This window comes from Aotus nancymaae, unplaced genomic scaffold (genome assembly GCF_030222135.1).
Source record: "Aotus nancymaae isolate 86718 unplaced genomic scaffold, 86718_ANA_hifiasm-v0.15.2.pri h1tg000058l, whole genome shotgun sequence".
Lineage (NCBI taxonomy): Eukaryota > Metazoa > Chordata > Mammalia > Primates > Aotidae > Aotus > Aotus nancymaae.
Window position 1 is genome coordinate 11,681,089 of NW_026988472.1, and position 23,968 is coordinate 11,705,056.

Sequence of the window (23,968 nt, forward strand, 5' to 3'; positions counted from 1 at the left end):
TGCCTCCAGCGATGTATGAGAGTTGCCCTTCCTTCTAGGCTTCACCGAGGGTATGGGTTTTTTTTTTTGTTTTTTTTTTTTTTTTTTTGAGACGGAGTTTCGCTCTTGTTACCCAAGCTGGAGTGCAATGGCGCGATCTTGGCTCACCGCAACCTCCGCCTCCTGGGTTCAGGCTATTCTCCTGCCTCAGCCTCCCGAGTAGCTGGGACCACAGGCACACGCCACTATGCCCAGCTAACTTTTTGTATTTTTAGTAGAGACGGAGTTTCACCATGTTGACCAGGATGGTCTCGATCTCTTGACCTCGTGATCCACCCACCTCGGCCTCCCAAAGTGCTGGGATTACAGGCTTGAGCCACCGCGCCCGGCCGTTATTTTGTTTTCTTTGAGACAGAGTCTCACTCTGTCGCCCAGGCTGGACTACCGTGGCACGATCTCAGCTTACTGCAGCCTCTGCCTCCCAGGTTCAAGCGATTCTCCTGCCTCACCCTCCCGAGTAGCTAGGATTACAGGCACCACGCCCAGCTAATTTTTATATTTTTAGTAGAGACAGGGTTTCACCATGTTGGCCAGGCTGGTCTCAAACTCCTGACCTCAAGTGATCCGCCTGCCTCAGCCTCCCAAAGTGTTGGGATTACAGGCGTGAGCCACCGTGCCCGGCCAGGATATGACTTTTATTTATTTATTTATTTTTTGAGATGGAGTCTCGCTCTGTCGCCGAGGCTGGAGTGCAATGTTGCAATCTCGGCTCACTGCAACATCCACCTCCCTGGGTCAAGCAATTCCCCTGTCTCAGCCTCCTGAGTAGCTGGGATTAAGGGTGCGCACCACCACGCCTAGATGATTTTTGTTATTTTTGTATTTTTAGTAGAGATGGGGCTTCACCATGTTGGCCAGACTGGTCTCGAACTCATTACCTCAGGCAGTTCACCCGCCTTGGCCTCCCAAAGTGCTGGGATTACAGGTGTGAGCCACAGTGCCCGGCCAGCTTTTTTTTTTTTTGAGACAGAGTCTCGCTCTGTTGCCAGGCACCAGGCTGGAGTGCAGTGGCACAATCTCGGCTCACTGCAACCTCCGCCTCCCGGGTTCAAGCAATTCTCCTGCCTCAGCCTCCCGAGTAGCTGGGACTACAGGCGCGCGCCACCACACCCAGCTAATTTTTGTATTTTTAGTAGAGACGGGGTTTCACCATGTTGGCCAGGATGGTCTTGATCTCTTTTTTTTTTTTTTTGAGACGGAGTTTCGCTCTTGTTACCCGGCTGGAGTGCAATGGCGCGATCTCGGCTCACCGCAACCTCCGCCTCTCGAGTTCAGGCAATTCTCCTGCCTCAGCCTCCCGAGTAGCTGGGACCACAGGCACACGCCACTATGCCCAGCTAATTTTTTGTATTTTTAGTAGAGACGGGTTTTCACCATGTTGATAAGGACGGTCTCGATCTCTTGACCTCGTGATCCACCTGCCTCGGCCTCCCAAAGTGCTGGGATTACAGGCTTGAGCCACCGCGCCCGGCCCCAGCCAGCTTTTTAATGGAGTTTTATTTTATTTTGATACAGGGTCTTACTCTGATGCCCAGCCTGGAGTGCAGTGTTGTGAACATGCCTCACTGCAGCCTCAACCTCCTAGGCTCAGGTGATCCTCCCACCTCAGCCTCCTGAATAGCTGGAACCACAGGTGTGTGCCTCCACACCCAGCTAATTTTTTATTTTTATTTTTGTACAGATGGGGTCTTGCCATGTTGCCCAGGCTGGTCTCAAACTCCTGGGCTCAAGCTATCCTCCTGCCTTGGCCTTCCAAAGTGCTGGGATTACAGGCAAGAGTCACTGGGCCGGCCTTTATGGAGTTTTAGGAACTCTACTTTTTTGTTTGTTTTTTGAGATAGGGGTCTCGCTCTGTCACCCAGGCTGGAGTGTAGTGGCACAAACACAGATCACTGTAGCCTTGACCTCCTGGGATCAAGCAATCCTCCTGCCGCAGCCTCCCGAGTAGCTGGGACCACAGATGCACCCCACCATGCCCAGCTAATTCTTCGATTTTTTTTTGTAGAGACCAGGTGGTGGTGGTCCTGCCTTATTTCATCCTACCAGGTGGCACATGATTTTTCACTTTGATCCCTTCATTAAGATGGTGTCTGCCAGGTTTCTCTCCTGTCAAGTTACTATTTTTCCCTTTGGAATTAATAAGTATTTAGTGGGGAAGTACTTTGGGTCTATGTAAATATCTTGTCCCTTATCAAAGTTTAATCCATTAGTTTTATCATGCACATATTTTCTAACTTCATCATTAGCTAATATTTCATTAAGGATTTTTACATCTACAGATGTAAGTGAAATGGGCTTGAAATTTTTTCTCTTCTGGTTTTATCTCATCTGTTTCAGGGATCAAGTTAACACTAGCCTTTTTTTTTTTTTTTTTTTTGAGACAGAGTTTCACTCTTGTTGCCTAGGCTGGAGTGCAATGGTGCCATCTCAGCTCACTCCAACCTCTGCCTCCTGGGTTCAAACAATTCTCCTGCCTCAGCCTCCCAATTATCTGGGATTACAGGCGCCCACCACCACACCCAGCTAATTTTTTGTATTTTCAGTAGAGACGGGGTTTCACCATGTTCTCCTCTAGTTGGACATTTGGGTTCTTCCCAGTTTTTGTCTATTAGGAATATAGCTGCTACAAATATACATATGCAAGTCTTTTGTTGATGTGTTTTCGTGCATTAGGGGCTATATAAGAGTAGAATTCCTGGGCCATAGGGTAAGCATATTTTAACTTTATAGGAAGCAGCCAGTTTTCCAAAGTGGCTGTGGCATTTTGTACTCCTGCCAGTTGAGGTATGAGGGTTCCTTGTTGTGGGATTTTGGGAGCAGTGCCCTGGGGCAGGAAGAGGGAAGGGAATGTGGAGGTGTCTCTGCTAAAAGACACACCCATCCTGAGACTAGGGCAGCCTCTTTTTTTCCAAGACAGGGTTTCATTCTTATCACAAAGGCTGGGGTGCAATGGTGTGATCTCAGCTTGCTTCAATTTTCACCTCCTGGGCTCAAGCAATCCTCCCACTTCAGCTTCCTGAGTAGCTGGGATTACAGGTGTGCGCCACTACACCGGCTACTTTTTGTTATATTTTTTGTAGAGGTGGAGTTCCAGCATGTTGCCCAGGCTGGTCTTGAACTCTTGAGGTCAAGTGATCCACCTGCCTCAGCCTCCCAAAGTGCTGGGATTACAGGTGTGATTCACTGTGCTCAGGCCCAGGAGGCCTTTTATTCCTGTTCCTTCACCCCTTTTTTCTCCCATCCCCTTCCTTCATTGGGCAATACCTACCACCCCAGATCAGCACCATCCCACCTCCCATGACTGGTACAGGATGTCACACTGTACATTAACAAATGGGGGAGGGGCTTTGTACCAACTGCTCTTCTAGTACCATCCCCTTTCACGCTGTGGCCCTCTGAGGCCTGGAAAAGGGCAGCCCCAGCTACATGGTCCACTGTACCCAGAACCTCTGCTGAGAGCACACGCACATACTTGGGAGTCATGGGTTACAGTGACTAGAGGGGTGGGGTGCTGTGGTAACAATGGAGAGGGTGGGCCTGAATGGTTCTCACGGGGCATCCCTGGGACCTGACCTTGTATTTGCAGGCCAAGCTGTCTCTATCTCCACCCCTCTGAGGTCATCGGCATGTTGAGGGCTCTGGGCCAACTGGTGTCTGAGAACTTGTCTTCTACTTGGAGATGCCTGAGGGCATTGTCCTCAGATCTAGGGATGGCAAAATCAGTTTAGCCTTGGGACTGCAGGCTAAGTACAGTTGGGGAGCAGCAAGGACAGGGGATGGGGGTTCCTAGTCCTAGCTCTGATCAAGGGGACTTCATGCCTGGTAGTGCTGGATTTCCTGGTACAGCATGACCTGCTGGACCCTGACAAGGGAGAGGGGCCATAACCAGGATCTTATGAGTTGAGGTACAGGTCAGAACCCCATGTTCTAGCAGCCACTATGTTCCAGACACTGTGAATGCCACCATTGCCATCCACCTTGGCCTGATGAGGCCCTTTGTCCATTTGCTTGGGTTCCCGTGTCTGTGTGTAGGCTATAAAACTGTGCTAGAGCACGAGAAAGAGGAGAGGCCAACGTGCAGACTTTTCAGCTTTTATTACAAAAAAGGACATGATTCCAGCCCAATTTTTCAACAAAAGTCACCACCTCAATTTGATTTGGTCAAGCCCTCTCTGGCTGGGGAGTGGGCTGGCAGACAGGAGCAAGGTCCTGTCCTAGCCATCCCACACTCCGTCCTCCCCTGCCCCAGGATGGACACCAACATGTGGAGAAGTTGCTCTTGAAGCTGCTCACTGGGCCTCGTTGAAGCGGGTCACCATTGTCTTGTGCAGTGTCTCCTTGTAGGACTCGGTTGAGGTGACCCCGTAGGAGCTGCCCCGGGCACCCAGGCCAGAGCCCCGCACCCGTGTTTGGGCCTGTGTGAGGGAGGCAGGCTCTGTCAGGCGGGTGGGGGATGCCGTGAGGGATGCTGGGGGGTGGGACGGGACTGCCTGAGACTCACCTCGATGGGCGTTACAATGCCCTGCTTCTTGCGGCCCAGGCCACTGCCCTCTTTCCAGCCCATGGCCTGGAGCATGCGACTGCCAATGTTGTCACTGCCCAGCCCATCCCGAGTAGGCTGCTCGAAGTCTCTGCAGGGGCAGTGCACAGCGTGAGTGGTCGGCATGCTGGCCCCAGATCCCAGATCCCCTCACCTGGCCCAGCCACTCACACGGAAGCTGTGGATATGCCACCGTACTTTCTCCTCTTGGGCTCTGGCGGCTCGGGGATGCCATACTTCTCTCTGCGTTCAGCTGCACGGTCCCGGTACTTCATTTGCTGAAAGTTTATATGTGTATGTGAATGCTGGGGAGCTGGTTGCTTTTCTCAGGCAACACAGGCATGGGGGGTGGGGTCCCACAGGGCACGCCATCTGGCTAACGAGGCTCAGGTCCCAAAGGTCAGGCCATAATGGGCACAAGCAGCCAGGGTGGGAGAATGGGGAAGGCTCATGGGGTTAGCACGTAAGAACTTGCTCCAGCTGCCTGAGGTGATGGGGACTTGGAAGGGACAGAGGGGAGGGGGCCCAGGGGCAGGTCACACCTCACCTCCATGTCGTTCTTCTCTAGTGCTTCTAGCTCATTTTCTGACAAGTGGGCTCGCCGGTGAATCTCAAGGTTTTGCTACAAGGAGGACAGTGAGAAGTGAAGAGGCTGAGCCTTAGTGGGCCATGCCCCAGTGTGCCCTGCCAACCCTCCACTCAGTTACCTTGTGGAGCCCTGAGAGCTGCTGGTGCCGGATGAGTGCCTCTTTGCTGGGGAACTGGCGTCGGCAAAGCAGACAGGCCAGCTTCTGCCAGTCGGTGAGCTTCTCTTCCCGCTCGGGGCCCCCACGCTCCTGCTCTTCCTCACTGTCACTCTCCCCGCTGTAGGCTGCCACCAGCCCCCTCGGAGGGCTCTGCAGAGGGTGAGAGTGGGCAGTCAGGCCTGGCCAGATCAGAGCCCCCACCCGTCTGCCCTGGGCACTCACTGGGCGGTCGTCGCTGGCCAATTTCGGGAGATCCATGCTGGTGTGCTGTCTCTCGGCTAGTGCTCCCTGGGGTGGAGGGACATAGAAATTCAGGGACTCCACAGAGGGCCCAAAGGAAGGATGAGATTGTGGGGCAGGGTGCAGGGGGGTGGCTCCAACACACCTTCTTCTCGAGGATGGCATAACCGGCATCTGCAGTGGCTGACTCCCGCCTCTCGTCATCGCGCAGGGAGCTGATAGGCTGGAAGCTATTTTTGAAGTTTTCTTTTTGTTTGTTGAGACTGCGTGCCCACCGTTCCATGTCCTTGGCAATCTGGGGGTGAGGGTGGAGATGAGGTTCCCAGAACCCTCATGCCCCTGGGGCTACTAACTTCTTCTGCTGACCCACTGCCCTGCAGCCTCAAACCTGGGCGGGCTACCATACCTAGTCTGAACCACTGCAGAAGGCTTCATCTGGTCTCCGGGCTATGGCTCCTATCCACCTCTCCCAGCAGAGCACTCTTTTTACAAAGTATAAGCTGCTCCCACCCCCAAATACAATGTCCTTAAAACCCTTCCTCCGCCTCCCATCACACCAAGAATAAACCCAAACTTGCAACCACAGCCTGCAAGGCATTCGGCACCTGGCTACTCCTGACCTCATCACTGAACACACCCCATACCCCCACCCTCACTGGTCTGCAATGGTGAGGCAACAGAAGCAGCGTGGGCAGAGTGGCGAGCCCACCTAGGAGGGAGATAAGGGGAAGATGAGGCAGAACAAGCAGAAGGTGAGGAACACGGTAGTGCAAGTTCCTATTTTCTGTCACCAGTGCCTCTTGTTAAGCCCCTCTCTGGCTGTGTTCTCTGCTACAGTTTTGTCCCTCAAAGTTCATGTGTCAGAAATTTAATCCATAATACAACAGTGTTGACAGGTGGAGCCTTTATCCCAGCGGGACGCAGTGGCTCATGCCTGTAATCCCAACACTTTGGGAGGCCGAGGCGGGTGGATCACCGGAGGTCAGGAGTTCGAGACCAGCCTGGCTAACATAGTGAAGCCCCATTTCTGGTAAAAAATAAAATAAAATAAAATACACAATCAGCTGGGCATAGTGGCACATGCCTGTAATCCTAGCTACTCAGGAGGGTGAGGCAGGAGAATCGCTTGAACCCAGGAGGCAGAGGTTATAGTAAACCCAGATTGCACCATTGCACTCCAGCCTGGGCAACAACAGCAAAACTCCATATCAAAAAAGAAATTTAATCCCTAATGCAACAGTGTTGACAGGTGAGGCCTTTAAGAGGTGATTAGCTTGGCCAGGTGCAGTAGCTCACACCTGTAATCCCAGCACTTTGGGAGCCGAGGCAGGTGGATCACAAGGTCAAAAGATCAAGACCATCCTGGCCAACATGATGAAACCCCGTTTCTACTAAAAATACAAAAATTAGCTGGGCGTAGTGGTGTACACCTGTAGCCCCAGCTACTTGGGAGGTTGAGGCAGGAGGATCGCTTGAACCCAGGAGGCAGGTGTTGCAGTGAGCCGGGGTCACGCCACTGCACTCCAGCCTGGCAACAGAGTGAGATTCCATGTCAAAAAAAAAACCAAAAAGAGATGAACGCTCTGCCCTCCTGAAGAAATTACAGCTGTTTTGTTTTGTTTTTAATTGTATGGATTTATAAGGTACCAAGTGCTTTTGTTACATGCACAGCTGGCATACTGTTGAAGTCAGGGCTTTCAGAGCATCCATCAGCTGAATAATGTACATTGTACCCATTAAGTAATTTCTCATCCTTCACCCCCTCCCACCTCCTCCACCTTTTGAGTCTCCATTTAACACCATCACTGAGAGTGGGTTCCTGATAAAAAGGGGGAGTCTGGCCCAATTTTCTCTTGGTCTCATGCATGCTCTCTTGGTCTTTGCCATGATGTGATGCAGCAAGAGGCCCTCACCCTGCCTACAGAACTGTGAGCCAAATCAATCTCTTTTCCTTATAAATTACCCACAGTCTGTGGTATTGTTATAGAGCAGCAAATGAAGACATTCCCCTTCCCCTGACACATACCCACACAGTCACATTTGTTGTGCATTTCCATTTTATCATTTAAAAATGCATAGGAATGTTTATATGTGTCTAATTTTAATTTATATGCACGACACAGTGCCACATTCTATATTCCCATGTTCCCCCCAGCACAGCACCATTTTTAGAATTCACTAGATTGCTGAGGGAACACTTAGTGCTTGCTTGTAAATGCTACTCTCAGAGTGCAACACCTTTCTCCACAGAGAGACACGGAGGTGCCCTCATCTGCCCACTCCCCCAAAACACTGCAGGGCTTTTTTCCTGCCCACCCCGTTATGGGCCTGTGAGAATTTCTCTGGCGCATATATACATCCACCAGCAGCATGTGAGGGTCCCCACCATGGGAAAGAAACATGACAGGGCTTGCTCGGATGGCACAAGCCACCTCCTGGAGTTGGGCAACCCTGCCACGCACTGAGGAGACTGCTCTGGCTCAAGGCCATTCAGCAAAGAGCAGAGCTGGAACAGGAGCATGGTATGCTAAGCAGTCACTGCCCACATCCACACCCACCCACCATCTCCCTTGGCAAGAGAGGCCCAGAGCTGAGATTGCCGTCACTGAAGACACCACACAGCCAGCCTGTGACTGCTGGACCTTGGCGTTCACCTGTTGGGCTGTCTTGGTCTTGTGCTTCTCCTTCTTCTCTTTGCCCTCCTTCAAGGGTGCCCCTGTCTCCTTATGCCCATCGGCCGACTGCTCCAGGGCGGGAACATAGGTCCGCCTCTCCCCATCCCAGTACAGGTACTGCTGGCTCTGAGCATTATAGTAATACTGAGGGAGGAGGAAGGAAGAGGGGAAGTGAGGGAAGACCTTGTGAAGGGGACATGCAGGGCCAGTTGCCCCCAATGTGACCTGACCCAACCCCATCCCTCCCTGGGCTGCTCTATTACCTGGGAGTTGGGGTCATAGTAGAGGCCGGTCTGGGGGTCATAGTAGTAGCCAGAGGTCTCATCGTACTGGTAGGTGGAGACATCGGGAACAGCTAGGGGATGAGGGGAGTGGGGTCACACTCTTCCCTGCTTTACTAAGAACTCCCACCCGTACCCACAGGCTGTGGCTACTCACGGTACTGGCTGTAGGATTCCTGGGCAGTGGGGCTGGTGGCTGGTGGGAGAGCAGAGCTGGGATGGGTGGGGCTCTGGAGCTCAGATTTGAGCACGGCGGGTGACATGATGGTATACGACTGGTCATGGGGCCAGACACGAGAACGGGGCTCAGTATCTGCCCATGCCATTCCTGCCGCCTGCCTGCCTCCCCAGGATACATACCCACAGGGCTCACTCACCTGGCTGTTGGCAGCAGTGCCCTGGCTGCTGCTTGCCTCGGCTGATTGTTGGTAGATGCCAGGGGCAGCACCAGGCTGGGCTCGAGAGAAAGCTTGCAGCGACAGGGAGTCAGCCCCAGGCTCTAGGGAGGCCTCGGGACCTGTAAGGAGGGACAGGGCAGGGAGAATGCCTGTGAATGGCGGGGCCTGGGACTCTATGCCTGCTGGCCCCCACCAGAGCTGCAGAGAGAGATGCTGGGGCTCACCTGCTCCAGTGGGGTCCCCTTTGGTTCCAGTGATGCCAGGGCCCTTGGTGCCCTTAAGGTAGCCATGGGCATAGAGGGAAGACTCTGTGCCCTGGCTGTTGCCATAACCCTCGTCCTGTTGGTAGTAGCTGTAGTCGACCGGTGGCTCCTCAGAGGTGGCCCAGGCACCCTCCCCACCTTGGGAGGCCTGAAGGGCAGGTGGTATGGGTTCATTACAACAGGAGGGTATGGGTATGGAGGGTGAGGAACCTGCTAGAAGCATGTGTCCCACACGTGAGGCTAGCCTTTCTACCTGACAGAAAAGCATGCAGCCTTAAAACAAGTGAAAAGCGAGGATTGCCTGGCCACAAGAGAACAAATAGGCCAGGGGCAAACACAAAACAGAAAAACAGACGAACGCCAACATGTTCCAGGGCTGATTCTGCTGTGTGTGGTGTGTGTGTGTTGGGTGTCAGGCCAAGGAAGACACCATCTTCTCACTTTTTTCTTCTCTTCTCCCAATTTTCTCTCAACCACTTATATATAATTTTAATTCAGGAACATATATGTATATCAGATATATATACATACATTACATATAAGGATATGTGTAATATATTGTATCAATTCAGGACAATAAAAACCCCACCAAACAGAACAGAATGCCAGGCACAATGTTGTCGTACATGAGGGCGTGGGAGGCAACTGGGAAGAAAGCTGCAGTGCTGATGAAGGGGAATGTCCCAGGGAGTCTAGAGAGCCAGGAGCAAGGTAGAATGGCCATGCCGGCTACTGGAGAGGGTTCTGCATCCACAGATAGCAAGCCAGCCTTTCTGCTTCAGAGAGGGTGCAGGAGGGTTGAGAAAGCCCAGGTCTCAGGATGCTGGGAGGCACAAGGGGTCTGAGTACCTGTGAGATGGCCCACTGGGCCGCAGCAATGGCAGTGCTGGCCACAGAGGCAGCACTGATGCGACTGCCTTCATTGGAGGCCATGTCCCTGAGGAGGATGTTAGAGACTGGGAGTGAGATGGGAGGCCCCAGGCAGTGGGGGGAGGTGGGGAGTGGGGAGGAGAAGGGTGGGAAGGGACACGGTGGGACCCTAACCTCTTAGAACCCTTGGCAAACTCAACATTGATGGTCTTGCCGTCGATGGTGAGTGGTGGGTGCAGGGCCTGCAGGATCTGCAGCAGCTGGGCTGCCTCCTGTGGGAGGAGGGGAGGCAGGGACCTAAGGGTCAGGCCCGGGGAGGCCCCCGGCTCCATTGCCCAGTTTCCAGGCTGGGGGCCGCGGTGGGAGGCTGGGGGAAGGGACCCTCCTCCCCACCCTGGGGGCCGGGACCCTGGCTGCCCGGCCCCCAACTGTGCCGCCCTCACCACGATGGTGGAGAGCTGGATGAAGGCGAAGCCGCGGTTCAGTTGGGTCTGCTTGTCCTTGATGACGCGCACATTGGAGGAGGACAGCACTGCATAGGGTGCCAGGGCCCCGAGGATGGAATCCATGGTGCTGTGCGGGTTCAGGTTGCGCAAAATGATGGCTGTGGGAAGGGGCCCAGTGTTAGAGGACGCCCCAGTACTCTCGCCAGCCCCACCCTTCAATGCCCCCACTGCATCCTTTCCTCTGCCCCGTGCCTCTGCACCTGTTACTTCCCTCACTGCTTCTTCTCTGCTTGGTGGTCCAGGTGCCAGCCTGGCCGCGCGTCTGCTGAGAACCTTCCTGACACGCCCCCAAAGTCGGGTGGGGTGTTGCCACCCCCCTTGCTCTCCCTACATCACGTTTATCCCCCCACCAGGTGGAGACTCCATGAGGACGAGGTTCTGCTCACTGCCGTTCCCTTGGTGAGCCCAGCCCAAACACCCTAGGGCACAGAGGAAGAAGAAGGGAACAACTGACTCACTGTCGTTGGCGTTCTCTGAGCTTGGCTCTGAGCCCTGTGACAGGGATTGGGAGGCCAGGACTCCCTGGGCCTGGTAGGGCTGCGGCAGGGGAAGCAGGCCCTGGCTCAGCTCCCGGCCACCCAGCGGCAGTGTCTGCTGATCCAACCTCATGCCAAGGGGCAGCTTCTGCTCTGCTTCTGTTGGGGCAGTGGGGGACAGGCTTGCGATAGCGGGGAGGCTCCATGACCGGTCACCCTCCTCCCCATACCAAGCCCTGAGCCAGGCCCCTCACCCTTCCCTTCCCCCCAACGCCCCTGTCCTGGGGGGTGGGGGAGGTAGGTGACCCTCACCTGACTTGGGCACACCACATTTGAAGCACTTCTCTCGGCGTTTGAAGTTCTGGACGCCACACTGTGAGGCACAGGCCAGGCCGTAAGAGGCAGCAGGGATTTCTGTTGCACCCTCCAAACAGAGATTTCCCAGGGACCCACAGTGCCCCAGGAAGAAAGGTCCCCAGGCAAGCGGTGGCCGGTGCCTTCTGAACCTTCTGATGTGGTTCTCAGTACTGTGCATCTTCCCTTTCCAGACTCTCTGTTTGTCCTCCGCGCCAACCCGCTCAGCTCAGGAATGAATAACTCCCCCACTTCTTACAATGACTCCCTCCTCTCCTTCCTTTGCCTTCTTAAGGTTACCAACTCCCAGGATTGTTCCCCGCCCCCTTATCCAATCCCTTTAGTAGGTTCCTATTCCTGAAACTTGCTGCTCTAATCAGAAACCTTCAGTGTTTCAGCCCTAGAAGTCAGTAGCCTCTGGCCAGGCCAGCACCCCTCCTCTTAGTTCTAGGACTGGGTTGGATCCTGCTGCACTTGAGAAATTTTCCTTGAATGTTCTAGCATCCGAAGACCCTGCTTCTACCACACTCCACCTCTGTTCCAGACTCAGGTACTTAGCACTACTCCTGGGCCAGATCCTGTTGCTCGTGGCCAGAACATGGTCTCTGCCCTCATGGCCTAACAGGAGGGCAGATGCAGCATGAAGAGGGGCAGGTTGCTCTGTGTGGACCACCCAGCAGGAGCTGGGGGAGGTAAATGGGCTGGGGGTGGGGTGCCGTTTACTCAGCAGGGACGGACTCTGCACAGAAGCAGGGAGGTTTAACCTGGGATGCCCAGAAGTTTCGTTTTGTTAGCCTTGCTGGGGAAGGGTCATCGGACGGAACAATGGACTTTCCAAAACTGGTGTGGGAAAGTAAGGGGAGAAGCAAAAGCTGAGACCGGAGAAGGAAGCCAGTTAGGCAATAGAGGATCTTATGCTTAAGCTGAGCTAGGGGTGGTTAAGCAGAGGAGGAGGGCCATGGGGGGTCAGAGGTAGTTTTGAGGAATGTTCCAGGTGAGGGAGTGGGAGAAAGAGGATAAGAGGCTGGCATACCAGAGTGGGCTCCACAGCGAGTGGGTGAGAGTGTGACAATTAGCATGAACAGCGGGAATGGCGAGGGAGGGAAGATGGCGTTTCTGTGATAGAACTGACAGGACCTGGTGGCCAACAGGATGCAGGGGACAGGAAGGAGTTCAAGAGAATTCCCTGGTTTTAGGCTGGGTGTGGTGGCTCATGTCTGTAATCCCAGCGCTTTGGGAGGCCAAGGCGGTAGGATCGCTTGAGCTCAGGACTTCAAGACCAGCCTGGGAAACATGGTGAAACCCCATCTCCACTAAAAAAAAAAAAAAAATTAGTGGGCATGGTGGCATGCACCTGTGGTCCTAGCTACTCAGGAGGCTAATGGCTTGAGCAGAGGTTGCAGTGAGCCCAGATCGCTGTACTCCAGCCTGGGCAACAGAGATCTTGTCTCAAAAAAAAAAAAAAAAAAAAAAAAGAATTCCCTGGTTTCAAGGATATCTGGAAATATAGGAAGGAGTTCCACTGTCACTTTGTCCTTCTCTCTCCAGAAATGTCGAGCACCAATTCTCTGATAGGACTTTCTTTTTTTTTAAAACAGATGCCACTCTCCCTGACTAGGCAGAGTACTTCTTGAGGAGAGGGTTGGGGCCCTACGAACCGTGGAATCACAAAACTGGCCCCAGGGCAGACCTGAAGCCGCTGCGGCACCCAAGTCCCTGTGATCAGAAGCAAGGCACAGGGCACAGCTAAAGGCTCACCCACGGTTCCACCTCTCTGAGCCTCAGCTTCCCCTCCGGGAAGGTAGAGGTGACTACAAAACCGTAGCCCCCAGTTTCAGGTTTGACGTGGCCTGGTCAGAGTGGCCTTCAGGCTTGAGCTACCTGATAAGGGCTCTCAGAACGCTCTGTGCTTTTCTTTCATGATTACAGTTAACACTTAAGGCTATGTTAACTGCAGGCCAGGTGCTGTTCTGAGTGTTACCCTCTCATTAACACAGCTGAATCCACCCAACCACTTTGTGTGTGTGAGTGTGTGTGTGTGTGTGTGTGTGTGTGATGGAGTCTTGCTCTGTCACCCAGGCTGTAGTGCGGTGGTGTGATCTCAGCTCACTGCAACCTCTGCCTCCCAGGTTCAAGGGATTCTCCTGCCTCAAGCCTCCTGAGTAGCTCGGACTACAAGCACCTGCCACCACACCTGGCTGATTTTTGTATTTTTTTTTAGTAGAGATGGGGTTTCACCATATTGGCCAGGCTGGTCTCGAACTCCTGACCTTGTGATCTGCCCGTATCAGCATCCCAAAGTGCTGGAATTACAGGCATGAGCCACCACGCCGGCCTACCCAACCATCTTTTGGGAGAGGTGTCATTAGTATTCACATTTTAGAGATGGGGAAAATGAGGCAAAGAGAGGCTAAGCACCTTGGCCAAAATGAAGGCCGATCTGCGATAGACTCAGGCTGTCTGGCTCTGAAGCTCACGTTCTCCACACCACCATTTTAAGCCTATGCTGTCACTAATTCATCATCCACGAATATATTTCCTTAAAGTCTACTGGAACTCCAGGCAATACTGCATTTTAGGAGGACAGAGCCTGCACCAACTGAACGCTCACTACACATTTATGTATGGCTGGCTAGGAATGGTGATGACCCAAGCTGAGTGAGCAAGGGATAGATAATGAGAGAGGGAGAGAGAGGGAGAGAGAGAGAGAAAGGGAGGGGGGCGGGGGGAGAGAGGGAGAGGGAGAGGGAGAGAGAGAGAGAGAGAGAGAGAGAGAGAGAGAGAGAGACATGGAGGGAAGGGGAGAAGGAGGAAGGGAGAGAGGGAGACATGGAGGGAAGGAGGGAGAGAGGAAGGGAGGGAGGGAAGGGGAGAGAGATAAAGGGAGAGAGAAAGAGGGGAAGAGGAAGGGAGGGATCGCCGCCACTGCTGTTGCTGTCTCTGTCCATCACCACTACTGCCCACCGCCCCTGTACCTTATTGCACAGCCAGTCCTCATTGATCTTGGGTTTGGGGTCGCTGTAGTGCATGGACACCTTCTGGCCCAGGATGCTGAGGGAGTGCTGCGGGAAAAAGCAGAGCACAGTGAGGCCCAGGCAGCAGTGCCCCACGCACCGTTTCAGCACAGGAGAAGAGAGTGAGCGAGCCCTTCAGCTGGATGGATGAGGGACAGGGAATGGAGGGAGGTCGGAGAGCGGATGGAGGGAAGAAGGGAGGTAGGGAGGGAAAGCGCCACAGCTCTTGGGCGCAGCTGTTTGCTGCTCTGCCAGGCACACGCACGCACACATGTGAACACACACCACCAGGCGCACAGTGTTCGGCTGACCGATGCTTGCCGGACAGTGGGGAGAACCCCCCACTCAGCCCTGACTCTGCCAGGCCACACCCAGGGCCAGGACTACACAGGCTACACTTGGGGGTGAGGGGAGACAGGGAGGGGAAGGGAGAGGGCAGAGAAAGAGAAAGAGAGCGCAGGTGCGCTAGTGCTGGAGAAGGGGAAAAAGAAAGAGCCATATCGAACAGATGGAAGTTCTTGCCGTGAGGCCATCTTCCCATAGATAGTGGGTCCTGGGCCCATGGCACTAGCCTACCAATCCTGCGGAGACGGCCCCAGGGCTGCCTCTGCCGGGATTCCCCGTTCCACCACCTCTGCCCCTTCCTCCCCTGACTTCTCTCCAGTTCTCTACACCAGGGATCTGGGCAGGGGTGGGTGACCAGGCAGATCTCTGGGTCTCAGAGGTCCCAAAGCTGCTGGGTTGGGATCCCATGCCAGGCTAGGGGAGAGGCTCCCCCCGGGACTGACTGCGCACAGGTCCTTGCCGAGACGATGGAGCTGCCTGAGGTGGTACCTCTTGTGGGTGGAGATGTGATGGGAAGGGTAGGGCGGCGAAGTGAGGCCAGGGTGTCGATAAAACTATCATCCACAACAGGAACTTGAGATCAACAAGCAGTGCTGTCCCCTTGCATGAAAATCAAAGGGCCAAATTCACATGCAGGGAGAGGGCTGATAAAATCAGTCTTGCCAGTGACTGTGCCAACAGCTAAGCTCCTCACTGGCAGGACTTCCAGTGGTCCTGAGGGTGGAATGAAGTCCTGGCTCTAGCTAACCCCAGAGCAGGGTGCCCCCCCCCAGGGAGTGGGAAGCTAGGTGAAAGAACCCACCCTGGCAGCTCTTCCTCTGAATGCTCAGCTGGGAGAGGTGAAGGGGCAGCGCTAGTGCCTGGCCATAGGAAGGGGCCAGTGGTGAGTGTGGGCTCTGGATGGGAAGCCCAGTGGGGTAGCGAGAGATGGGAAGAGGAGATAGTGAGGGTCAGGAAGGGGAGAGAGGGGGCAGGGGGATGGGACACAGGGCCACAGGGCAGGGAACTGTGTCCGTAAGAATCAGGCGATGGGGAGCGCTCGATTACAAAGTAGTATTTGTTTGGGAGGGGGTTCAAGTGCGGCAAAGCAACCTGATTGGCTTCCATCCATCGTGTAGCGTCCTGCAAGTGACTAAACTCGACGAAGGCGAAGCCCCGGCTCTGACCTGGAGACAGCATTCAGATACAGACGCAGTGGGTTAGTCAACAGCTTTGGACACACGGCGTTCCCGGGGGCGGGACCCGAGGGGAGAGGATGGGGGCCGAGAGGGAAAGGGGAAGAGGAGAAAGGAAGAAAGAAAGAGGCAATCAGAGAGAGAAAGACTAGGGGGTGTGGGAGGCAAGGTAGATGGCCAGGTGGGGCAGGGAAGGGGAAGGGAAAAAACAGAGGCCAGAGGTCGGTAGGGGGAGAGACACACACACCAATTGGGAAGAGAGAGATGGGGCTCAGATAGACCTGCCCGGCCAGCCTGGGGTGACAGAGACGGAGAGAAGCAGCTGGAAGGGAAAGAATACAAGGAGAGATCTGCCTCCAGAGAAGGAGGGAGGGGGCAGTGGGCAGGCTGCGGGCTCCACATGAGCCACAGTACATAACTCCAGGACGGGTCCAGCACGAGGCCAGGGGTGCCCAGGAGGGGTCCTGTAACAGGTGTTGAATCACAGGAACAAAGAGAAGCCGGACCAGGCTGCTCTGCGAGGCTAGGAAGGCTCTCATACCATCGGGAACCAGGGGTGGTTTAGGAACACGACCTCATCTCAGCCTCACTGCAGTGCAAGGGAGGCAGGCCTCGCTAGGGAGCCACCTCAGGGCCACAGTGTGGAGACTACAGCCACAAACAGTCCAGGTTCCCCTGGACAAAAGGAGAATGGAGGCCAGGATTGGCCAGGAGGACCTTAGAGGTAAGACTCAGTGGGTGCCTGGGAGAAGTGCCCAGGGCCATCGAGAGGGCCGCACCTGGAACTCCTCCTTGGGGAGAGAGAGACCCAGAAGCTGTCCATGTGTGGTATAGATGGAGTGATGCAGAGCAAGACCTACATGCAACCAAGAGAGACTCCAGGCTTGGGAAAGGGATTCAGGGTTGAGGCCTCGGGAGAGCATGTCCTTAGAGGCAGATACACGAGGAGGGCTTGGGGAGCATGCTTAATGTTCAAAAGAATAACCGTTAGGATGCATAGAAGGATGGAATGAATAATATAATTGAGGGGCAGAGAGACAGAGAGAGAAATGGAGGTATGGGGAGGAGAGAGACTGAGAGATGGAGAGAGAAGCCCAGGCAGAGTGAGGCCCCACTGTGCCTGCCTTGGGGAGCCTGGGCAGAGGTCCTGCAGAGACAACTCCCCCCACCACCACCCCGCTAACCTCAGGCCAGCTCCGAGCAGCCTGCAAGAGGGAGGGAGGGAACAGGCGAGGCCAGGAAGTCCTGGCTGTTCCTTGGGATGTGCCCTTGGATAAGAGCCATCCCCTGCTTCCCCCCTTGGGACAAAGGTGGGACCGCATCAGACCTACTTTCTGGTCAGAGGCTGTTACCAAAAAATGTTGGGGAGAGTGAGGGGCAGAGGAAGGAGAAGAAAGGAGAGGGAAAGGAGTGTATGGGAAGGGGTTACCATCTCAGATACTCAGAGTCCCATAGAGAAGGTGCCCGGGAGCCTGGCCCTGGCCCTGACCCCGGGGAGCGCACAGCTCAGCTCAGAGCTGCATCCCCGCCCCGACAGCCCCACTGAAGAGCCTTTTGGCGGGCGGGCGCTGTAAGGAGAGTGTGGGGAGGGGGAGAGAAGAAAGGGCACCCCCCATGCTGCCCGTTCCCAGCTGTGGCAAGAAGGTGGTGGAGGGAGGGGGAGAAGGCAGAGGCAAGAGGGAGATTCAGAGGCTGAGGCTGGCCACTGGAAGGGGAGAGCACTGGGAACAAAAGCTCACCTGAGGATTTGTTCCGCATCAGCCGAACCTCCCGTGCTTGCACGCCATGGGACTGCAGCTGACCACGGATCTGTACGGGGAGATACAGAGTGGGGTAGGCTCAGCACAATGGGGCCGCCGGGTACCTGAGGCTGGCTGGAGGCCTCCAGATTCCAAGGGGTGATGTACACACACTGTCTCCTCTGCCTCTTTGGAAGCTTTTCTCTGAGTGACAACAGCCCCAGGCCCACGCCAGTACACGGTCTTGACTTGCAGCCCCAACTTGCAGAAAGTGAATCAAATGAAGAAATGGGCACAGAGCAAGGTAAAGCATGGCAGCAGGACGACTCTCAGGGGCACAGAGAACAAGAGAGCAAGTGAGCCAGCCACTCAAGAATGGTGGGCAGGGTGATCTGACAAAGGGCTCGGTGGCAGCCATGAAGTAAGGAAACCTGGGATGCAATTCTTGCCCTTTTCAAGGGGATAACCTGCGTCCCTGCCCCTGCCCCTGCCCCTGCCCCCTTGACCTGCAGCTTACATCAAAAGAGATCCATGACATATATACCAAACTGGGGAGGACAGAAGTCTGAGCAAATCCCAGCCATGTGCCCTAGACCATGACTGTAGCAGTAACTTACGGCGGAGACAAAAAGCAAAAAGATGTAGTCGTGGGGATTGGAAAGCTTCCTGGATGGAGTAGACCACAGGGAGACTGCAGACGCAATTCAGGATTCGAACCAGGAGAGGCAGAGTCTCTAGACCAGTGCGGCCTCTCACAGAGGACCGGGAGCCTATGCCAACCATTCTTGGGAAGGAGACTTCATGTCTCTGGGCCTCAGTTTCCCCACCAGGTTAAACAACAGACAAGAGATTAGCCTTACACACACACACACGCACACACACACACACGCGCACACACACACACACACACAATGAAAAGGGAAAACACACAGAAGAGCTCATCAGGACTCCAAACTCAGGGAAGGCCGAGGAAGCAGCAGCAAACAGTGGGCTCTGGGGTCCAGCTGCCCAAGTTCAGACTCCAGCTCTGCTCTGCCACTCACTGGTTGTGGGACCTGGGGCAAGTCACATTCCCACTCAGGGCTTCGTTTCCTCATCCAAAGGATGGAATACAGAGTATCTTCCCTGTTGGGCTGCCGTGGGGATTAAATCAGACCTAACACATGGCCCACCCTGAGATACATTCTCAACAAATGTCAGCAACCAGCTACTGTCTGACCCTGAACAAGGCAGGTGGGCCATACCTTACAAACCCTCATATACACAAGTGGGATTTTCTCTGCTACAAAATGAGCAGCCAGCAGATTTCAGAGGGTGGCTGATCAGAGAATTCACGGGGCTGGGGGGTGGAAGGTGGCGAAGTGGACTAAGAAGGACCAGGATCAGGGAGGCTATTCTTGGAGGCTATTCTGGTAGGCCTCATGGGGCTTCAGTGTGGCTGCCATGAGAAGTATGTATGAAAAGGAAACAGGAGAAAAGGGAGGCAGGTGGGGAGGGAGGTTGTTAGCAGCCACCCAAGGCTCTGAGGCCAGGGCAGGCTGCAGACAAAAGAGGATGGGGGAAAAGAAGAACGAAATTTCAGAAAATCCCATCCCTCCCCTAATGGTTACAGGGCCCCAGCGTCATCTCTGCTACCAGCAATAGTCAGCACTGGCCCGGCAATCGTCTGGCCCTTGATGCACACATGCAGAATGGCTGGACGACCAGTGGAATGTGCAGGACTGCTCTCCTCCCGCCCATACCCACCACTGCCAGACAGCCACGGCTGCTGCCCCTTGGCCAAGCCAGCCTCTCTGACACTCCTCCCTCCAGACTGGGGGCCGAAGGGACCTGCCCACAGAGGAGGGATCAGTGCTGGGGGACAGGAGCTGGAGGGGAAGAAGGGATGAAAGGCGCTGAGGTTGGGGGTGAGGGAGGGGTGGGGAGAAGTTGAGGGCCCTGGAGGAGACCCAGCCCGGCCTCCTGCCCAGGGCCATGGGGGGCACGTACGTCATCCTCAGTGGCTGCCTGTGGCAGCATCCTCAGCATGACGATGTTACTGGCCTTCTCCTCCTCCTCCTCATCCTCCTCCTCCTCATCCTCCTCCCCTTGCTCGGTCCGATAGTCCTGGTCCCGATAGTCGCCGTCTCGGGGGAAGCCTGGCGGGCCGGTGGGGCTGTGCCTGTGCCGCCGCCGCCGCCTACGCTGCGTCTCGGAGCCCGGGGAGGCCTCGTAGGAATCCTGGCCGACAGAATGAGATGAGTGACACCAGACGGGCAGTCAGTCTGGGCAGGCCTAGGAGCTGGCCGCTGGCTCTGTGAGGCAGGCAGGCTCTGAAAGCCAGGGGTGCGCGGGCTCCGGCTAAAGGCTCAGGCAGGCAGGGTGGGCAGGTCCTGGCCTGCAATCCTTCTGGGGCTGGAAATTCTCCATGGGATCCTTTTGGGGACTGCCTTCAGGGGTTGGGGAGAGGCCGGTGGCAGTATCGGTATGGGGGGGAAACTCCTAAAAGGTAGCTGATAAGACACAGCTTAAACTTCCTTGGGACAAAATGGCCCGGGGTCGGCACACCAGACCCCACCCTCGATTTCCCCCTCCTCTCTGGCCAGCTCAGCGGGTATGTGCTCAATTGCTCCCAGTACCACTGAAGGCTGCATGTCTCCTATGGTTCCACCCTGCAACCAAGCTGGGGGCACAGGAATAGCTTCAGATCTCGGCCAGAGCCAGCCAGCAGGAGCTGGTGGAGGTGTGTGAGGGCTGCAGACACTCCCCTCTCAGTCCCTGATCCTCCGCCTTGGCCAGTCCTCCACCACACACCACGCTCCAAACGGTATGGCTGCTGGGCTCTGGGTTGTTGCCCAATCCATCCATTCCAGGACTAAGCAGGCCAGGACTGGGGCCAAAGCCCTCCTGCCCACAGCGGGGAGGAGCCAGCTAACCTGGTACTCCACTCCTGGAGACATCTGGGCACAGCTTGACAGCTGCCACTGGGGAAGCCTGACAGTCCACCAAAGGGGTCTTTGCCCTGGACCCTCCAGAGGGCTGTGGGCCGCTCACAGCCAGCCCCACAGGGCTGGGCTTCTAAGAACATCCTTCCCAGTCTGCTAGACAGGAGAGCTGCCTGCTCGCATGGACCAGGGCCCTGGCTGCCCCTCCAACTGGGATTCCCCTAATTCAAGCCTGTTTCTTCCCCTCGGGTGGGGGCTCCCTGATGGTGAGCATCACGCCTCATCCCTCAGGCTAGGGGGAACTACCCAACATGGCCCTGGCTCCTCTAGAGAGGTCCTTCCCTTCTGTCTAGGGGCTTTGGTACCACTGGGAATGACCATGGCTGGCCTCCCAGAACTCCTCAGCTTGGTGATCTGCAGTGCCCTGGTTGTCCTCCCAATCCCAGACGCCGGGTCCCATGGAAGAGGCTCTTCAAGTGCCCAAGGTGGCTGGGAGCAGGCAGTACAGGGTTCACAGTGAACCATGGGCCCAAACTGAACAACAGGGAGAAAGGGAAAGAGGCGGTGGCCAGGGGCCTTCAGAAGTATAGAGCCAAGCATGTGGAAGCCAGGGAGACCCAGGTTGGGAGAGGAGCCCTCAGAGAGGGGAGTGGGAACAGGCCCTCCAGGTGAGGTAAAGCCACGGAGCATAGTCTGAAGGCATGGGAGTGGAGAGCTGCCTGCACACGGTGCTGCAGCCAGACACAGAGGGCCCTCAGGAGCCCATCCCAACCAGGCCTGGCGCAGCTCGCACTCACCTCCGCACTCTGCTCCTCGGATGAGTCGTCATAGTCATGCTTGCCCTCCTGGCTGCCGTACTCGCGGGGATATGAACGGTAGTCCATGTCCCGGTAGTCGTGGTCTCGGCTGCGGTTCTCCCCGTCATCCTGCGAGCGGTCAGTGGCTCCATAGCGGCCAGTCCTGTCACCACGACCACCTCTAGAGGAGGAAGGAGTATGGGGAAGGATCAGAAGGCTGTCCTTTCTAAAAGGTTCAAGAGGCACAGGTGATGTGTTCTCGTGAGGTTATAGGGTTTTGTTTTTTTTTGGAGGAGGATACAACAGAAGTGAGATGTCCTTCTGATCTCATCACGGAAGGAAGTACATGATACCACCATGACTTAGCTTTGGTGATATTAACCTTGGTCATCTGGTTAAGGCAGTGTCTGCCAGGTTTCTCCCCTGTAAACTTTCCGTTTTTCCCTCCCCTCTACTCTATTCTTTGGAAGCCCTCAGGCCCGCCCCCAGACAGGGATTCCTAAACCCCTACTCCTTATTTCTCAAGTACCATCCGCCTCTCTCCAACCCTTCGCCACTCTCTGGTCCACGCCACTGGCTTCCCTCATGGGCACCTCAGCTGTGGCCTGGCTAGTCTCCTCACCTCTACCTGGACCTCCCCAGTTCACTCTCTACATCCCAAATCCCAACTGTGAGTGCTCTCTAAGGCAAAGCCGCTCAAACCCAACCATCTCACTCTCTTCAGTGGCAGTCTCAGTCTCAGGATCAGACACCAAAATACTCACCAAGGTCCCACGCAGCTTGCAGGGTTCCCTGGGGTGAGGCCCCTCCTCCCCATCTTACACCACGCCCCCGTCCCTGCTTCACTGTCACCTTGCTGACACTTTGTATTTTGGTAGAAACAGGGTTTCACCACATTACCAAGCTGGTCTTAAATTCCTGGGCTTAAGTGATCCACCCACCTCGGCCTCCCAAAGTGCTGGGATTACAGGCATGCACCAATGCACATGGCCTAACCTGTGTTTGATGAGTTAAAAAAAAAACTACTAGACTGTGGGCTCCAGGAAATGAGGGGACCCTACCTGCTTGGCTCACTGCCATATTTCCTAGCACTCAGTAGGTGCTCAACAGTTATTTTGAACAAAATAATGACTACAAAAGCATTTTAAGAGTAACCAATATGTTTATTTAAAATACAAAACATGAGCAAGCCAAAAACAAAACACAAAAACTAGATGCCATAGAAGAATGCTATTATACTAACAGGATTCCAATTCTGGTCAGGAACAACACTAGAATGTCCATTATCAACAGCATTCTTAACATTATTCTAAACACACTAGCTAAAACAATTAAACAGGGAAGGAAGAGAAGAGGTTAAAAGTTGGGAAGGAGAAGGTAAAATTACCATTATTTGTAAATAATATGAGAGTATACCTGCAAAGCCTAAGATAATCAACTGAAAAATTTTATACATAATAAATCAGTAAGGATGCTGGGTACAAATTAATATAACCACTGTTTAGAAAATAGAAAGGTCCAGGGCTGGGTGCAGTGGCTCACACCTGTAATCCCAGCACTTTGGGAGGTGGATCACAGGGTCCGGAGTTTGAGACTAGCCTGGCCAACATGGTGACACCCCGTCTCTACTAAAAATGCAAAAATTAGCTGCGCGTGGTAGCGCACGCCTGTAATCCCAGCTTCTCGGGAGGCTGAGGCAGCAGAATCACTTGAACCTGGGAGGTGGAGGTTGCGGTGAGCTGAGATCGTGCCACTGCACTCCAGCCTGGGTGAAGAAAATAGGTCCAAAGTACAATTTATCAAAAACGTTAAATACCTAGACATGTGTAAGATCTTATGACTATACTTCACATATATGCCAGGATATATTTGAAACAGATCAAAGATTTAAATATAAGAAATGAAACCATAGGCCAGGTGTGGTGGCTCACATCTGTAAACCCAGCACTCTGGGAGGCAGAGGTGGGCAGACCACTTGAGGTCAGGAGTTCGAGACCAGCCTGGTCAACATGGTGAAACCCATCTCTACTAAAAATATAAAAATTAGATGGGTGTGGTAGCAGGCGCCTGTAATCCCAGCTACTTGGGACACCAAAGCAGGAGAATCGCTTGAACCTGGAAGGCAGAGGCTGCAGTGAGCCGAGATCAGGCCACTGCACTTCAGTCTGGGTGACAGAGTAAGACTCTGTCTTAAAAAAAAAAAAAAAAAGAAATAAAATCACAAAAATAAAAGAAGAAAATATAGAATAACTGAATTATTTCTTTATAATCTTGAAATGCAGAAACCTATAATCCAAATCCAGAAGCCACAGAAGAAGATTACTAAATTCAACCACATAAAAATAAAACACTTTTGCTCGGAGAAAAAAACAGAAAAACAAAAAACATCACTAAGCAAGTCAAAAGACAAACAATAAATTAGGAAAAAATATGGGTAAAGGAAGTGAAAAGAATTCACAGATAAAAATATAAACTATGTGTATCTGAAAAGATGCTCTCTCTCTCATAATGAAAGATGAAAATTGCTAGGCGAGATGGCTCATCCTGTAATCCCAGCACTTTGGGGGGCCAAAGTGGGAGGATCGC

General features: G+C 54.2%; 1 protein-coding gene across 5 annotated transcripts in view; it reads right to left on the reverse strand.

The window, feature by feature from the left end:
- Positions 1-4,115: 4,115 nt before the first annotated feature.
- RBM10 (RNA binding motif protein 10) overlaps positions 4,116-23,968 on the reverse strand; it is a 39,295-nt gene continuing 19,442 nt past the window's right edge. For 3 of the 5 annotated variants that reach the window (XM_012477389.2, XM_012477393.2, XM_012477392.3), the window contains exons 3-24: positions 21,383-21,563; positions 19,651-19,881; positions 17,662-17,731; positions 15,840-15,913; positions 14,364-14,450; positions 11,347-11,407; positions 11,017-11,193; positions 10,496-10,656; positions 10,227-10,324; positions 10,032-10,119; positions 9,144-9,330; positions 8,899-9,038; positions 8,679-8,796; positions 8,504-8,595; positions 8,220-8,384; positions 5,711-5,860; positions 5,548-5,613; positions 5,287-5,475; positions 5,127-5,201; positions 4,751-4,857; positions 4,541-4,670; positions 4,116-4,454 (exon numbers count right to left, since the gene is read on the reverse strand). In XM_012477389.2, coding sequence (XP_012332812.1) covers positions 4,329-4,454; positions 4,541-4,670; positions 4,751-4,857; positions 5,127-5,201; positions 5,287-5,475; positions 5,548-5,613; positions 5,711-5,860; positions 8,220-8,384; positions 8,504-8,595; positions 8,679-8,796; positions 8,899-9,038; positions 9,144-9,330; positions 10,032-10,119; positions 10,227-10,324; positions 10,496-10,656; positions 11,017-11,193; positions 11,347-11,407; positions 14,364-14,450; positions 15,840-15,913; positions 17,662-17,731; positions 19,651-19,881; positions 21,383-21,563 — 2,773 coding nt within the window. In that variant the 3' untranslated portion in view covers positions 4,116-4,328. The remainder of the gene's footprint in view (positions 4,455-4,540; positions 4,671-4,750; positions 4,858-5,126; positions 5,202-5,286; positions 5,476-5,547; positions 5,614-5,710; positions 5,861-8,219; positions 8,385-8,503; positions 8,596-8,678; positions 8,797-8,898; positions 9,039-9,143; positions 9,331-10,031; positions 10,120-10,226; positions 10,325-10,495; positions 10,657-11,016; positions 11,194-11,346; positions 11,408-14,363; positions 14,451-15,839; positions 15,914-17,661; positions 17,732-19,650; positions 19,882-21,382; positions 21,564-23,968) is intronic. The other 2 variants (XM_012477390.2, XM_012477394.2) reach the window with 1 other exon arrangement.